The sequence below is a fragment of the Colletes gigas genome, unplaced genomic scaffold, assembly GCF_013123115.1.
Source record: "Colletes gigas isolate AHSC1104 unplaced genomic scaffold, ASM1312311v1 Colletes_gigas_Sc00009, whole genome shotgun sequence".
NCBI lineage: Eukaryota > Metazoa > Arthropoda > Insecta > Hymenoptera > Colletidae > Colletes > Colletes gigas.
The window spans coordinates 9,860,007-9,877,384 of NW_025106638.1; the positions used below are offsets into that span (position 1 = coordinate 9,860,007).

At 33.4% G+C, this 17,378-nt stretch overlaps 1 protein-coding gene across 3 annotated transcripts in view; it reads left to right on the forward strand.

Annotated features, from left to right (window-relative positions):
* Window positions 1-1,001: 1,001 nt before the first annotated feature.
* Window positions 1,002-17,378, forward strand: part of LOC122397487 (CLIP-associating protein 1-A-like) — a 91,025-nt gene continuing 74,648 nt past the window's right edge. For all 3 annotated transcript variants that reach the window (XM_043396656.1, XM_043396657.1, XM_043396658.1), the window contains exon 1: window positions 1,002-1,686. In XM_043396656.1, the coding sequence (XP_043252591.1) occupies window positions 1,498-1,686 (189 nt within the window). In that variant the 5' untranslated portion in view covers window positions 1,002-1,497. The remainder of the gene's footprint in view (window positions 1,687-17,378) is intronic.

Below are 17,378 nucleotides of genomic sequence, written 5' to 3' on the forward strand. Positions count from 1 at the left end.
CCATTTTTATGAATTTTAAGAATTTTTTTCTCAAAAGTGCGTAGGATTTCGATGGTATGTGTAATGACCAAAAATGATTGTAAACGACCCCTGCAACCGAAAATAATTTTTCGAGAACGATTAGAAATCTTTCGTCAAAAATTTGGTCGACTTTTCTTGAAAATTCATTTTTCATTTTTAATAGTATTGTTTAATACCTTACAAGAAAGTTGTCTAATACTTTTTTGTAGGTACCTATGAGCTCTACTTCAGAAAAAAGTTTCATTGAAATATATTCACTATTGTAGGAGTTATGGTCGTTTAAAAATTGGACCATTTTTATTTGGTTTTTATCACTTTTTAGTCTTTCTTTTCTAAAAAGGATAGAAGACAAGTTTATTCGATCCCTTAAGATTTATATAAATCGTTTAAAAAATTTGTTAAAAATAATGTATACGTATCGAAATAATTATAAAACTATAAGACGTACAATCATCATTATTTGGGAGCCGATCACGCTCAAAATCTAATCAGACATTGAAACGACAACATAAAACCTAAATGTAACGTTTCATTGAAATTCATTCAAAAAAAATTTCTCTTTTTTTAATAATCACAATATGATTACGGGGTCTTAAAACGTGTATTTCCGCTAAAAAAAAATTATCGTAATTTTTCTTTCATCATGATCGCTTATACCTTAAATAAGTTCGAAAGTAAGAAGCCGTGACTTTGAATCCGTGTGCCGATTATGGCAAGGTTGTATTTCATCCGTTACAAGAGCAAGAAGGAAAGGCTCACGCTATCGTTCTTCATCGATTTCCCGATGTTGTGCGTTAGTATATACCTGCTATCCCCACCATACTGTTCGACGCTAAAGGAAATTCGTCGTTACCAACGTCGATTTCGATGCGCTCAATTATGCCCCCGATCCCGGCCACACTGGCTTCCGTGATTCGCGCGACGCCCGTACGAACTAAACGGCGCTTCGATCGCGAATGAGAAAAAGAGACGGACGAATCGACGAATCGAAATGGTGTCGCGTACACGGTGCCGATAATACTCGTTAGGTTCGTGCGTACGTTATTATTTTTCGTGCTCGATAGTGCCAAATTGCGATCAACGTTTAACGTCCAGTCGCTCGGAACGTTTAACGAGATCTCGCGTAAGAAACTGTCGAACGGAACGTGGCTCGTTGATCGTAACGCCAACGTTCGGTCCAACGGTCGCGAAAACGACCACGAGAGAAAGAAAAAAAAAAAAAAGGAAGTGCACACTGTTTTGCGTATGGCTTTTAAATACCACGGACGAGTATCTATCGCCGATAATCGTGTACTTTCTGTGAAAATCTGTCGCTGGCGCGATGAAATGAGACGCGTTTTGTCACGTTCCCGTGCGTCGTGAAACCCTGCAGACGAGCTATGTGCGTTGGTCAGTGCCGCGGGTGAAATCTAGTTTTCGTTGAAAGACACTGCGAAACGGTGCGCGTGACGACGACGTGAAATCGGCAGGACCACCATGGCGGTGAATCCGCGTGATATGGACGGTTTTATGCCGCTCCTGTCAACGACGGACATCAAGAAAAAGTTGAACGTTGGCGGTTTACTGCTGAATTACTTGGGCGACGAGAACAAGAGCATCGAGTGCCAAGACATCGGAATGTTTATCGACAACATCATACCGTGGCTCAGTAACGGCAATCCAAAGGTATATGCATTCCTTTTCCATTTCATTTTCTAACCGAATCTACTTTCCGACTAATCCACGGTCCCGAACTTTCGCGTTCAACCGATTCACAGGTAACCCACCTATAACACGGTAGTTAGGCTCCCAGAAAATGCCGTGTTACATGAAACCACCAAAGTACAAAAAGATACGTTCCGAAAACTTACTAAAAACACTTTTTTTAATTCCATATAAGCAGCTTAATTTTTACGAAAAATATTAATGTATGTATTACACAAAACAGAAAATATTTTAATTTAACATAACCTTAATTTAATAAATTTATAATTTCTTTATATATTCTCATTTAAGCCACTGGAGTTCATTATTCCTTTGCGTCACTATTTTAAGGTAATTTAGTTTTTAAAAATACGTTCAGCAAAAATCATGTCGTGTGATGTACAAAGGTTTTCGCAATTTTCTTATTATGTCGAAGCGAAACCGTGTTGTACGAGGGTTCTCGCAATTTATGAATTCTGTTATAACGAAACCATGTTGTAGGAGGGTTACCTTTATTGTACTCTCTCGTTGTCTCTGTATGCCCGAATACAGAAACAAATCGTGAATCTACAATTAAATGCTACGTAGGTTATTTTGTACCAGGGTGAATCTTAATTGTTGTTCTATCGAGTGTGTATAATATGTACAGAGAACTGTGCAAAATGGTTATGGTACTTTTTATATTCATCATTATTAATGGACGGATGCAAAGATATACAACAAATAAACGATCGTTTCGTTGAACGCATCAAATAATAGAAATCGTTGAGATCCTTAACGATAAAATGGTTCAAAAGCCGTAGAAATGGTAGCAGGGTGTGTCGGAGGTGCTCATTTATTGAACGTTAATTAAACCTTTGAACGCAACGTAGAATCGAACCAATAAATAAAGTAATCACGTTGTTGGGGTTTTGTAATGAGCTGACACATTCGATATAAACGTATATTTAGAAGTAAATCAAACACGTGTGCATAGAAAAGCGATGCGTACTCTCAGGGAGACATATTTGGACTGAACAACAACAGAAAAACAAAATAATATGTTCGTATCGATAATAGCCATCATCGATTCTCTAACACACGTAAATGTCATAGAAATTATTAATATTGAACGAGTTTGGGATTATACGATATCGCTTGGTTAAAAAACCATACTTGTATACATTTTATTTTTGTTTGGCCTATATCTTTGTGTACTTGACACTTTCTACAGTCGATATTCACGAATGAACAATGCTAACCTGTGATAGCAACATGAAGGTTCGTAATTCAAATTTGATTGAGAGATAATGTTTTTGTGATAGAGTAAAGAAAGTAATTGCTATAAGAGTTGCTTTAGGCAAGGATTATGATGATGAATTTGATTTTGGTACGTGCGAGAACTATTAGTATGTGAAACAACATGTAACAATTGAAAAGCCATCGAACGTATAGTTGTTGCGACTTTATCTATGCCCGTTAAGAAAGTAACGTTTTGAGAGTGACGCATTTAAAGTTTACAAGATTATACTAATCAATCCCAGCTCCGTATAGACCCAGATGGCACAAACGCTAGAATTTCGACTTTTAAAAACAGCAGATGTCTCTTAACCCTTTTTGAAACCTTCGAAACAGTAATTTCTGGGCCGTACAAGGTAATTGAAGCAATAACTCTGGTAATTACTGCGAGAGCTGTACAAAAAATGCTCTACAATCCAAAAAACTTGACATTTATCGCTAAAAATTTAACAGAACATTCTTAAGTATATATACTTTCAAAAAAGGGAATCAAAAATATGAGATCTCGCATGAGACTCCTCCTTTAATACTTTGACTGCCATGTCACACACAGTGGAACTAGAACAATTAATTCTCAAGTCGAAATGTCAAAGAAAACAAATTTGAATAGGCTTCATAAACTGTAGCGAGTTTACGAAAGCAAGTACTATGACAAGTTGTAAGTTATGTAGTTTAGAATTGTCTGAAATCAAAGTTCTGGTCTTGTAAACAATTTTACGGTTTTAGACTGGCAGTCGACGTGTTAAGATAACCATTTCGACACGCCTACCTAATCTAACTTCCTAACCGGATATTATACATGTTGGTAATTATGAAAGTGGTCTGGGTTTCGATACTGATCAATAAAAAGAAATATATATATGCTACGAAACGTTTCATAAACTTCGTAACCTGGACGAGGATGCTAATTGTTTCGGTAAGAAATGAAATATTGTAAAAATAACTTGGGCCTCGACAATCCATACTTTCAAAATCATATCATACACATACATATACATCACTCCAAACAGAACAATGGGTATTTAAATATTATACATGTTGATTTCGGATACTAAATATTCAAGTTTTCGTGTTTGATTGTATCAAAAAATATTGTTTTATTACGAAACAAAATGTGTCGTAAAGTGTATGATCTTTTAGCATGATATTTATACTATTATAGAATTTTGCGAAACAACTTGCTCAAAAATATGCCTTTCAAGCAACACAATATTTCAAAATTAATAGTATGTCCTAGGTAGTAACTAACAATGATAAAAAATAACGAATTTTATTTAAAAGACAAGCTAAAAACGAATTTATTTAGTTACGTTACATGTATTTTAATTTTGTATTATCATCTAATGCTTCCGTAACAAATTTTTCTGTTTTGGACGCTTTTAAATATTCATGATAAATCAGCTTAATAAGGCAATGTTAGGGATTGTTTGAATAAATTTTTCTACAAAGAATAATTAACAATTTTATTCGTTATTCTATTACAGTTACATAATCGTTTATTCAGTATTATCTTCTCGTTATGATTTATCTTGCTGTTATTTGGAAATAATAATTGCGGTACATTGAAGTATAAATCAGTGTAACGAAACGAATAAAAGTCTTAATTTTTATGGTTTCAATAAATTAAATATGTATATGTATAGTAATATTTCAACGTACGGTTTATATTTTATTTTAAATCACGTTTCAAGTACTATATACTTAGTGGCGAATAAAATCCTCTTAAAACAGGTGATTTTACAAGTCGTTTAATATTTGTATTCGCGAACTGCTAAATATAGAATCTATGATTAAGATAAATGTATAAACAAATCCTAAAATATTAGGTGCTAGTGTTAGGTTATGTTACTTAAAAAAATTGCTTTCATTCTCATCGGTAATGAAATCATTAACATTTCAAAAGGTGAAACAATTATTTTCTTCCTTTCTTTCTATTCGAATCATTAACATTTTGATGTCGGTGAATTTTTTAAGAATTCAACTTTTCATTAAAATTTAAGTACATTTATGTACTGTTTTAGATAACAACGTACTATAGAGTAAAATACGTAAATGCGATAATAAAGATAATAAAAAATTGCACCTTTTATTTTCATTTTGTTTGTGTAATTTTAATCGCCTGGGATCTGTTTATGTTCAAGCCGGTTATATTATAAAAATAAACTTGTGGGGGGAGGGGGGGGGTAGGCATACCGTGCTATTGCACTCTGCCTGCCCCTTTTCCTTGTTCAAGTTTGCCCCAAAATCAATAGTACGACCTCAGTTTTAATATCCTCCTTCGCGTGACGTTGTTGCGACGAATTACATATTTCCGAATACAACAATCGACGGCACCTCCCGCGCGCCGTGCAAACGAATTTATTTACGATGAATTTACTGTCCGGTTAGCTGGTACAGTGAAAAACTCGATAAATGTCCTCAAGAGCTGTTCCATAAATGATACATTTTTATCCCCGCCACTAGGGGGATCCCCCTTGAACCAGTGAGGCGAAGTGTGACCGGAGACGTAGCGGCTTTCTTTATTGCCTTCGTCAACTTACAAGGAACCATCGCGAACGGTCCGGCTTCGATTTTGATGAAACTTCGTACGCTTATAAACCAGCCAAAAAATAATCGACACGTATATTTTTTTAGCTGCGGTAACTCGAGTTTATGGGGTGAAACCACCCCTTGAAGTTTTGGCTCGAAACGGCTATCTCGAAAACGGAAAGACATAGAAAATAATTGTTAATGGGCGAGGTTGATGGTTTCTTATGTACAATAACATGGTGTTAAAAAATTAAAAAAAAATACAATTTGTTTATGACAAAAAAAAATTTATTAACATAATTTTTCATTTTATTGAAATTTTCATAATGACAAAAAATGACGAGCATTTTATTCCAAATCCACTGGTATGCGATTTTTTAAAATCGCCTCCTACAGTTTTGCAGATTTTTATGATTTACATCTTGCGCGCACATCCATTATGGTAGTAGCCGTTCTAACTTTGATTTTAATGAACCACTGTAGGCTTGCACTACTTCTAGAGGAGAAAATCGGGAAAAATACAAGACTACCAATTTGTTGATGGAGGCTTCGTTAAAAAGTTGTTAAAAAATTAAATTAAAAAATTTCAAATCCTCCAGGAAAAAATTATTTTCGGTTGCGGGGGCCAATAACAATCATTTTTGGTCAATACATATACCCTCGAAATCCTACGCACTTTCGAGAAAAAAATTCCTAATCGAAAATGTAATTTATGGCCAGAAATGTTGTCCGAAAATTTCATGCGGAGCTTTAAAATGTCATAACTTCTGAACGGATTGAAGGATTTTAATTTTCAAAAATGCAAACGACGCGTATTTTAATCAAGAATACGTAGAAATATGCAAAAAGTTGATCCATGACCCCGCAAAATGAGAAAAACCCCATAAAAATGGTCCAATCTTCAAACAGCCATAATTCCTACAATAGTGAATATATTTCAATGAAACTTTTTTCTGGAGTAGAGCTTATAGGTACCTACAAAAAAGTACTAAACAAAATTTCCGTAGGACGTCGAACAAATTTGTTAAAAATGAAAAACGAATTTTTAAGAAAAATTGTCAAGTGCCTAAATTTTTCGGCGAAAAAAAATTTCAAATCGTTTTAAAAAAATTATTTTTAACCAGGGAGATTAATTACAATCATTTTTGGTAAATAGACATACCCTCGAAATCCTAACCATTTTCGAGAAAAAAATTCCTCATCGAAAATATAATTTTAGGCTAGAAAAGTCACTCTTTGGAACGTCATAACTATTGAATGGATTGAAGGATTTTAATATTTCACGCGGCAAACAACGTGTATTTAGATGAAGAATATGTAAAAATTGCAAAAATGTGCAAAAAGTTGATCCTTGACCCCGCAAAATGAGAAAAACCCCATAAAAATGGTCCAATCTTCAAACAGCCATAATTCCTACAATAGTGAATCTATTTCAATGAAACTTTTTTCTGAAGTAGAGCTTATAGGTACCTACAAAAAAGTACTAAACAAAATTTCCGTAGGACGTCGAACAAATTTGTTAAAAATGAAAAACGAATTTTTAAGAAAAATTGTCAAGTGCCTAAATTTTTCGGCGAAAAAAAATTTCAAATCGTTTTAAAAAAATTATTTTTAACCAGGGAGATTAATTACAATCATTTTTGGTGAAAAGACATACCCTCGAAATCCTAACCATTTTCGAGAAAAAAATTCCTCATCGAAAATATAATTTTCGGCTAGAAAAGTCACTCTTTGGAACGTCATAACTATTGAATGGATTGAAGGATTTTAATATTTCACGCGGCAAACAACGTGTATTTAGATGAAGAATATGTAAAAATTGCAAAAATGTGCAAAAAGTTGATCCATGACCCCGCAAAATGAGAAAAACCCCATAAAAATGGTCCAATCTTCAAACAGCCATAATTCCTACAATAGTGAATCTATTTCAATGAAACTTTTTTCTGGAGTAGAGCTTATAGGTACCTACAAAAAAGTACTAAACAAAATTTCCGTAGGACGTCGAACAAATTTGTTAAAAATGAAAAACGAATTTTTAAGAAAAATTGTCAAGTGCCTAAATTTTTCGGCGAAAAAAAATTTCAAATCGTTTTAAAAAAATTATTTTTAACCAGGGAGATTAATTACAATCATTTTTGGTGTATAGACATACCCTCGAAATCCTAACCATTTTCGAGAAAAAAATTCCTCATCGAAAATATAATTTTAGGCTAGAAAAGTCACTCTTTGGAACGTCATAACTATTGAATGGATTGAAGGATTTTAATATTTCACGCGGCAAACAACGTGTATTTAGATGAAGAATATGTAAAAATTGCAAAAATGTGCAAAAAGTTGATCCTTGACCCCGCAAAATGAGAAAAACCCCATAAAAATGGTCCAATCTTCAAACAGCCATAATTCCTACAATAGTGAATCTATTTCAATGAAACTTTTTTCTGGAGTAGAGCTTATAGGTACCTACAAAAAAGTACTAAACAAAATTTCCGTAGGACGTCGAACAAATTTGTTAAAAATGAAAAACGAATTTTTAAGAAAAATTGTCAAGTGCCTAAATTTTTCGGAGAAAAAAAATTTCAAATCGTTTTAAAAAAATTATTTTTAACTAGGGAGATTAATTACAATCATTTTTGGTAAATAGACATACCCTCGAAATCCTAACCATTTTCGAGAAAAAAATTCCTCATCGAAAATATAATTTTAGGCTAGAAAAGTCACTCTTTGGAACGTCATAACTATTGAATGGATTGAAGGATTTTAATATTTCACGCGGCAAACAACGTGTATTTAGATGAAGAATATGTAAAAATTGCAAAAATGTGCAAAAAGTTGATCCTTGACCCCGCAAAATGAGAAAAACCCCATAAAAATGGTCCAATTTTCAAACAGCCATAATTCCTACAATAGTGAATATATTTCAATGAAACTTTTTTCTGGAGTAGAGCTTATAGGTACCTACAAAAAAGTACTAAACAAAATTTCCGTAGGACGTCGAACAAATTTGTTAAAAATGAAAAACGAATTTTTAAGAAAAATTGTCAAGTGCCTAAATTTTTCGGCGAAAAAAAATTTCAAATCGTTTTAAAAAAATTATTTTTAACTAGGGAGATTAATTACAATCATTTTTGGTAAATAGACATACCCTCGAAATCCTAACCATTTTCGAGAAAAAAATTCCTCATCGAAAATATAATTTTAGGCTAGAAAAGTCACTCTTTGGAACGTCATAACTATTGAATGGATTGAAGGATTTTAATATTTCACGCGGCAAACAACGTGTATTTAGATGAAGAATATGTAAAAATTGCAAAAATGTGCAAAAAGTTGATCCATGACCCCGTAAAATGAGAAAAACCCCATAAAAGTGGTCCAATCTTCAAACAGCCATAATTCCTACAATAGTGAATATATTTCAATGAAACTTTTTTCTGGAGTAGAGCTTATAGGTACCTACAAAAAAGTACTAAACAAAATTTCCGTAGGACGTCGAACAAATTTGTTAAAACTGAAAAACGAATTTTTAAGAAAAATTGTCAAGTGCCTAAATTTTTCGGCGAAAAAAAATTTCAAATCGTTTTAAAAAAATTATTTTTAACCAGGGAGATTAATTACAATCATTTTTGGTGTATAGACATACCCTCGAAATCCTAACCATTTTCGAGAAAAAAATTCCTCATCGAAAATATAATTTTAGGCTAGAAAAGTCACTCTTTGGAACGTCATAACTATTGAATGGATTGAAGGATTTTAATATTTCACGCGGCAAACAACGTGTATTTAGATGAAGAATATGTAAAAATTGCAAAAATGTGCAAAAAGTTGATCCTTGACCCCGCAAAATGAGAAAAACCCCATAAAAATGGTCCAATCTTCAAACAGCCATAATTCCTACAATAGTGAATCTATTTCAATGAAACTTTTTTCTGGAGTAGAGCTTATAGGTACCTACAAAAAAGTACTAAACAAAATTTCCGTAGGACGTCGAACAAATTTGTTAAAAATGAAAAACGAATTTTTAAGAAAAATTGTCAAGTGCCTAAATTTTTCGGAGAAAAAAAATTTCAAATCGTTTTAAAAAAATTATTTTTAACTAGGGAGATTAATTACAATCATTTTTGGTAAATAGACATACCCTCGAAATCCTAACCATTTTCGAGAAAAAAATTCCTCATCGAAAATATAATTTTAGGCTAGAAAAGTCACTCTTTGGAACGTCATAACTATTGAATGGATTGAAGGATTTTAATATTTCACGCGGCAAACAACGTGTATTTAGATGAAGAATATGTAAAAATTGCAAAAATGTGCAAAAAGTTGATCCTTGACCCCGCAAAATGAGAAAAACCCCATAAAAATGGTCCAATTTTCAAACAGCCATAATTCCTACAATAGTGAATATATTTCAATGAAACTTTTTTCTGGAGTAGAGCTTATAGGTACCTACAAAAAAGTACTAAACAAAATTTCCGTAGGACGTCGAACAAATTTGTTAAAAATGAAAAACGAATTTTTAAGAAAAATTGTCAAGTGCCTAAATTTTTCGGCGAAAAAAAATTTCAAATCGTTTTAAAAAAATTATTTTTAACTAGGGAGATTAATTACAATCATTTTTGGTAAATAGACATACCCTCGAAATCCTAACCATTTTCGAGAAAAAAATTCCTCATCGAAAATATAATTTTAGGCTAGAAAAGTCACTCTTTGGAACGTCATAACTATTGAATGGATTGAAGGATTTTAATATTTCACGCGGCAAACAACGTGTATTTAGATGAAGAATATGTAAAAATTGCAAAAATGTGCAAAAAGTTGATCCATGACCCCGTAAAATGAGAAAAACCCCATAAAAGTGGTCCAATCTTCAAACAGCCATAATTCCTACAATAGTGAATATATTTCAATGAAACTTTTTTCTGGAGTAGAGCTTATAGGTACCTACAAAAAAGTACTAAACAAAATTTCCGTAGGACGTCGAACAAATTTGTTAAAAATGAAAAACGAATTTTTAAGAAAAATTGTCAAGTGCCTAAATTTTTCGGCGAAAAAAAATTTCAAATCGTTTTAAAAAAATTATTTTTAACCAGGGAGATTAATTACAATCATTTTTGGTGTATAGACATACCCTCGAAATCCTAACCATTTTCGAGAAAAAAATTCCTCATCGAAAATATAATTTTAGGCTAGAAAAGTCACTCTTTGGAACGTCATAACTATTGAATGGATTGAAGGATTTTAATATTTCACGCGGCAAACAACGTGTATTTAGATGAAGAATATGTAAAAATTGCAAAAATGTGCAAAAAGTTGATCCTTGACCCCGCAAAATGAGAAAAACCCCATAAAAATGGTCCAATCTTCAAACAGCCATAATTCCTACAATAGTGAATATATTTCAATGAAACTTTTTTCTGACGTAGAGCTCATAGGTACCTACAAAAAAGTATTGGCCAACTTTTTTGTAGGGCGTCAAACAAAATTATTAAAAATGAAAAACGAATTTTTAAGAAAAATCGACAGGGCGTAGGTGCCTAAATTTTTCAGCGAAAAAAAAAAATTTCAAATCGTTCTAAAAAAATTATTTTCAGTTGCGGGAGTCAATTTCAATCATTTTTGGTCATTATATATACCCCCGAAATCCTACGCACTTTTGAGAAAAAAATTCGAGAATGTGTGAAATTTTTCAACGAAATTAAAAAATTTCAAACCATTCTGAAAAAATTATTTTCGGTTGCAGGGGTCGATTACAATCATTTTTGGTCATTACACATTCCCCCGAAATCTTGGGCATTTCGGAGAAAAAAATTCAGTACGGGCGGAACTTTAAACGTTAATAATTTCTTAACGAAACCTCCATCAACAAATTGGTATTCTTGTATTTTTCCCGATTTTGTCCTGTAGAAGTAGTGCAAGCCTACAGTGGTTCATTAAAATCAAAGTTAGAACGTCTACTACCATAATGGATGTGCGCGCAAGATGTAAATCATAAAAATCTGCAGAACTGTAGGAGGCAATTTGAAAAAATCGCATACCAATGGATTTGGAATAAAATGCTCGTCATTTTTTGTCATTATGAAAATTTCAATAAAATGAAAAATCAAGTTAATAAATTTTTTTTTGTTATAAACAAATTGTATTTTTTTTTAATTTCTTAACACCATGTTATTGTACATAAAAAACCATCAACCTCGCCCATTAACAATTTTTTTCTATGTCTTTCCGTTTTCGAGATAGCCGTTTCGAGCCAAAACTTCAAGGGGTGGTTTCACCCCTTAAACTCGAGTTACCGCAGCTAAAAAAAAATACGTGTCGATTATTTTTGGCTGCTTTATAAGCGTACAAAGTTTCATCAAAATCGAAGCCGGACCGTTCGCGATGGTTCCTTGTTAGTTTAAGTGTCCCTGTCAGTGTGACCGCACTACTGTACAAGAAGAAAGTTTTTTATTTTTTACTTTTTTTTTAATCAAAATTTTACCATCATGCGGGGAAGATTTTTCTAATTAAAATGAGACTAAACACGATATAAATCGGCCAATATTTCTTACCATAATGTTGAATTAAATATTGTGTGCTCGTATCATCGCAAGGTCAGTGGATTGGTACATTTATCGAACAGTGGTAGCTAACGATACCCCCTATTCCATAAGTGTTGCAGTTTTTGATCACTTACGAAACGGTGGAACCGTTCCGTTTGAAAATATAAGCTACCTCCCGTTCGATAAATGTAGCCAGGACCTCGATGCGTCGTTCTTTGATATTTCCGAACATAGAAATGGACAGCACAAGGAGGATAAATAAAGAGAGAAAGACTCGCGAGTACAATATTTAATTCGATATTATGCTACCAAATATCGACCGATTTATATCGTGTTTAGCCTCATTTTAATCAGAGAAATCTCCCCGACGTGATAGTGAAATTTTTATTAACAGAAAGTAAAAAATAAAAAACATTCTTCTGTGCAGTAGTGCGGTCACGCTGACGCGGATATTTAAACTGGGGCGATAAAACCGAGTTTCAGTCCCTCTTTCTTCTTCAGCCACCGACTCTTTCTACGTTCGAAGCGTCGGCAAACTACAATCAAATTCGAAAGACGATTCTCCTGTTCCGTAAGTGTTGCTGACCGGGCCCGGAGTAGCGACATTTATCGAGTTTTCACTGTATATCGCGAAACACGGGCACCCGTTTCATCCAAAGCACGTATAAGGGAAAAACTTTCACGTCGTGTTCGTAACGTGTCCTTTTTCCACAGTATGTCGCACAGAATACGTCGCAGCATGATTTTGTGTTTAGTTCGAGCCATTCAGGCCTTCTATAAAATACTGAACAAAGACGTTTCATTACACTATGTTTCATAGCTTGTTCAAAGTTTGTTATTTACACATATTTCAGGAATAATCAAGTATTCGGTTAACACTGGGAAAAATTTTAATGGGAGATTCTGGAGGCCAAAATAAGACGAAAATCAAGAATATCAATTTGTTAAATGAGGCTTCGTTAAAAAATTATTAACGTTTAAAGTTCTGCCCATACTGAATTTTTTTCTAGAAAATGGGTAGGATTTTAGGGGTAGGTCAATTCACCAGAAATGCTTGTAATTGACCCCTGTAACTAAATATAATTTTTTTAGCATAATTTGAATATCAATTTCTTGACTGAGGCTTCGTTAAATAGTTATTAAAAAATTAAATTGAAAATTTTCAAATCGTTCTGGAAAAAAATTATTTTCGGTTCCAGGGGTCAATTATGATAATTTTTGGTCATTAGAAATACCCCCGAAATTCTACGCATTTTCAAGAAAAAAAATTCTTTACTGAAAATCTAATGTGAGGCTAGAAATGCTACCCTGTAATTTCATGCGTGTCTTTAAAACGTCATAACTTTTGAATGGATTGGACGATTTCAATTTTCCAAATTGCACATTACGCGTAATTTAATGAGGAATATGCGAAAATTCCAAAAATATTCGAAAAATTATTCCTTAACTCCGCAAAATGAGAAAAACCCCCGTAAAAATGGTCCACTTTTCAGACGGCCATAACTCCTATAATAGCAAAGGTATCTCATTGAAATTTTTTTCTGAAGTAGAGCCCGCGGGTATCTACAAAAAAGTATTAGACAATTTTTCTATAGGGGGTCAAACAAATTAATAAAAAATCAAAAACGAATTTCTAAGAAAAATCAACAGGGTGCTTAAATTCGGCGAAAAAAAAGATTTCAAATCGTTCTGGAAAAATTATTTTCGTTTACGGGAGTTAATTGCAATCATTTTTAGTCATTAGACATATTCTCGAAATCCTATCCACTTTCAAGAAAAAAATTCGAGAATGTGCTGAAATTTTTCGGGGGGAAAAAAATCTTTAAAATGTCATAACTTCTGAATGAATTGATGGATTTTAATGTTTAAAAAGGCAAACAACGTGTATTTAGATGAAGAATATGTAAAAATTGCAAAAATGTGCAAAAAGTTGATCCTTGACCCCGCAAAATGAGAAAAAACCCATAAAAATGGTCCAATTTTCAAACGGCCATAACTCCTATAATAGTGAATCTATTTCAATGAAACTTTTTTCTGAAGTAGAGCCCGTGGGTATCTACAAAAAAGTATTAGACAATTTTTCTATAGGGGGTCAAACAAATTAATAAAAAATCAAAAACGAATTTCTAAGAAAAATCAACAGGGTGCTTAAATTCGGCGAAAAAAAAGATTTCAAATCGTTCTGGAAAAATTATTTTCGTTTACGGGAGTTAATTGCAATCATTTTTAGTCATTAGACATATTCTCGAAATCCTATCCACTTTCAAGAAAAAAATTCGAGAATGTGCTGAAATTTTTCGGGGGAAAAAAAATCTTTAAAATGTCATAACTTCTGAATGAATTGATGGATTTTAATGTTTAAAAAGGCAAACGACGCGTATTTTAATGGAGAATAGGTAGAAATCCAAAAAATATTGGAAAAATTGTTCCTTAACCCCGTAAAGTGAGAAAAACCCCGTAAAAATGGCTCAATTTTCAAACAGCCATAACTTCTACAATAGTGAACATATTTCAATGAAACTTTTTTCTGAATTAGAGCTCATGGGCACCTACAAAAAAGTATTTGACAACTTTTCTATAGGACGTCAAACAAATTTATAAAAAATGAAAAACTCATGTTCGAGAAAAATCGACAGGTATAAAGGTGCTGAAATTTTTCGGCGAAAAAAAAGTCAAATCGTTCTGGAAAAATTATTGTCGGTTGCGAGGGTGAATTACAATAATTTTTGGTGAATAGACATACTTTCGAAATCCTGTCCACTTTCGAGAAAAAAATTCGAGAATATGTGAAATTATTCGACAAAAGTAAAAAATTTCAAATCGTTCTAAAAAAATTCTTTTTGGTTGCGGGGGTTAATTACAATAATTTTTGGTGGATAGACATACCCTCGGAATCTTACCCACTTTCGCGAAAAAAATTCGAGAAGATGTGAAATTATTCGACAAAAGTAAAAAATTTCAAATCGTTTTGGAAAAATTATTTTCGGTTACGGGGGTCAATTACAATAATTTTTGGTGAATAGACATACCCCCGGAATCTTGCGCATTTTCGAGAAAAAAATTCGAGAAGGTGTGAAATTTTTCGACAAAATTAAAATCTTCAAATCCTACTAAAAAAATTATATATAGATACAGGGGTCCATTACAAGCATTTTTGGTGAATAGAGATACCTACGAAATCTTGCGCATTTTCGAGAAAAAAATTCAGTACAAGTGGAACTTTAAACATTAATAACTTTTTAACGAAGCCTCCATCAACAAATTGGTATTCTTGATTTTCGTCTTATTTTGGCATCTAGAATCTCCCATTAAAATTTCTGCCATGAATAAATATCGAAAAAAAGTTCATATTTAAGTAACTATAAGCATTGGGCTCAGCGCGATTATCAGACATAACTTTCTACTTTTGTTCCACAAATAGTGTCGAATGCCACAATGGAAATCAGTTTAGCTACTGTCCTCCGCTCACTTGATGTCCCGCGGAAGGAATGCGGGAGAAGTAGAAGGGGCACACGTATTCCCACGCACACATCGGTCTCTAGCTCGCTATTCGTCGCGGCAGTTACACACACATGCGGACTGCCTGAGAGCAAGTGAGCAAGACAGATAAATGGGCGGTCCGACTCCCCTTGCCCTCTGTGCCGTCTCGCGGTACTTCAAGTGAGCGGAGGACAGTACATAGGAGTAGAAGTTCTGAAATTACAATGTCCCCACACGAGTAATTAAAGGTTAAAATGCTAATTGTTACAGAACTACCCTAGGTACCCTAGGGTTTGAAATTCCACGCCCACATTCTAGCTCGGAACAATAGGGAACGCATTATCGAAAAGATCTCCGCTCACAACGATACCTCTTCAGAAAAGATGGCCAACGTTTGCAGAGTGCAGTTCGTTCTTAATTTTCGGCAAACTCGTCATTGTCGTGGTTTTGGCAAGGAGCCTACCATCCTCTACGCGATGAGCCTTCCTATTTCGTCGCGATAGCCCTATCGATCTGCACGAAACTTTCTTTGCTGCGGTCGAGTCTGGCCAATGAGTATCGACATCGGAGTTCCTGGCGCCCAGTCAAACCACGACGTTTTGCTTTTAAATTAAATTTCACGTGTAATTCGCGAGACTTCCGGAGTTTAAGGCAGATCAAGTTCAAGTCCGATCAAATGTAAATCGCTGGTACCCGGATTAAACGTCAATGAGACGTGTATTTAAATTGAAGTCCATGTGTAATTCGTCAGAATTGGATTCAGATATCAGTTTTGGAATATTAGAAAGTTCGAAACTGACTAGATTTTAATTTGCAAAGATTTAGGCTGGATCCGCCATTTTTTTATCTTGATTGGATACTTTTATTTTTAAATAGAATTCTCCGGGGGAAATTTTAATGGGGGATTTTAGAGGCCAAATTAAGACGAAAATCAAGAATACCAATTTGTTAATTAAGGCTTCGTTAAAAAGTTATTAACGTTTAAAGTTCTGCCTGTTCCGAATTTTTTTCTAGAAAGTGGGTAGGATTTCAGGGGTAGGTTTATTCACCAAAAATTATTGTAATTAACCCCCACAACCGAAAATAATTTTTTCAGAACGATTTGAAATTTTTTAATTTTGTCGAATAATTTCACATATTCTCGAATTTTTTTCTCGAAAGTGGATAGGATTTCGGGAGTATGTCTATTCACCAAAAATGATTGTAATTAACCCCCACAACCGAAAATAATTTTTTTAGAACGATTTGAAATTTTTTAATTTTGTCGAATAATTTCACATTTTCTCGAATTTTTTTCTCGAAAGTGGATAGGATTTCGAAAGTATGTCTATTCACCAAAAATTATTGTAATTCACCCTCGCAACCGGCAATAATTTTTCCAGAACGATTTGACTTTTTTTTCGCCGAAAAATTTCAGCACCTTTATACCTGTCGATTTTTCTCGAACATGAGTTTTTCATTTTTTATAAATTTGTTTGACGTCCTATAGAAAAGTTACCAAATACTTTTTTGTAGGTGCCCATGAGCTCTAATTCAGAAAAAAGTTTCATTGAAATATGTTCACTATTGTAGAAGTTATGGCTGTTTGAAAATTGAGCCATTTTTACGGGGTTTTTCTCACTTTACGTTGTTAAGGAACAACTTTTCCAATATTTTTTGGATTTCTACCTATTCTCAATTAAAATACGCGTCGTTTGCCTTTTTAAACATTAAAATCCATCAATTCATTCAGAAGTTATGACATTTTAAAGATTTTTTTTCCCCCCGAAAAATTTCAGCACATTCTCGAATTTTTTTCTAGAAAATGCGTAGGATTTTGGGGTTATATATATTGACCAAAAGTGATTGTAATTG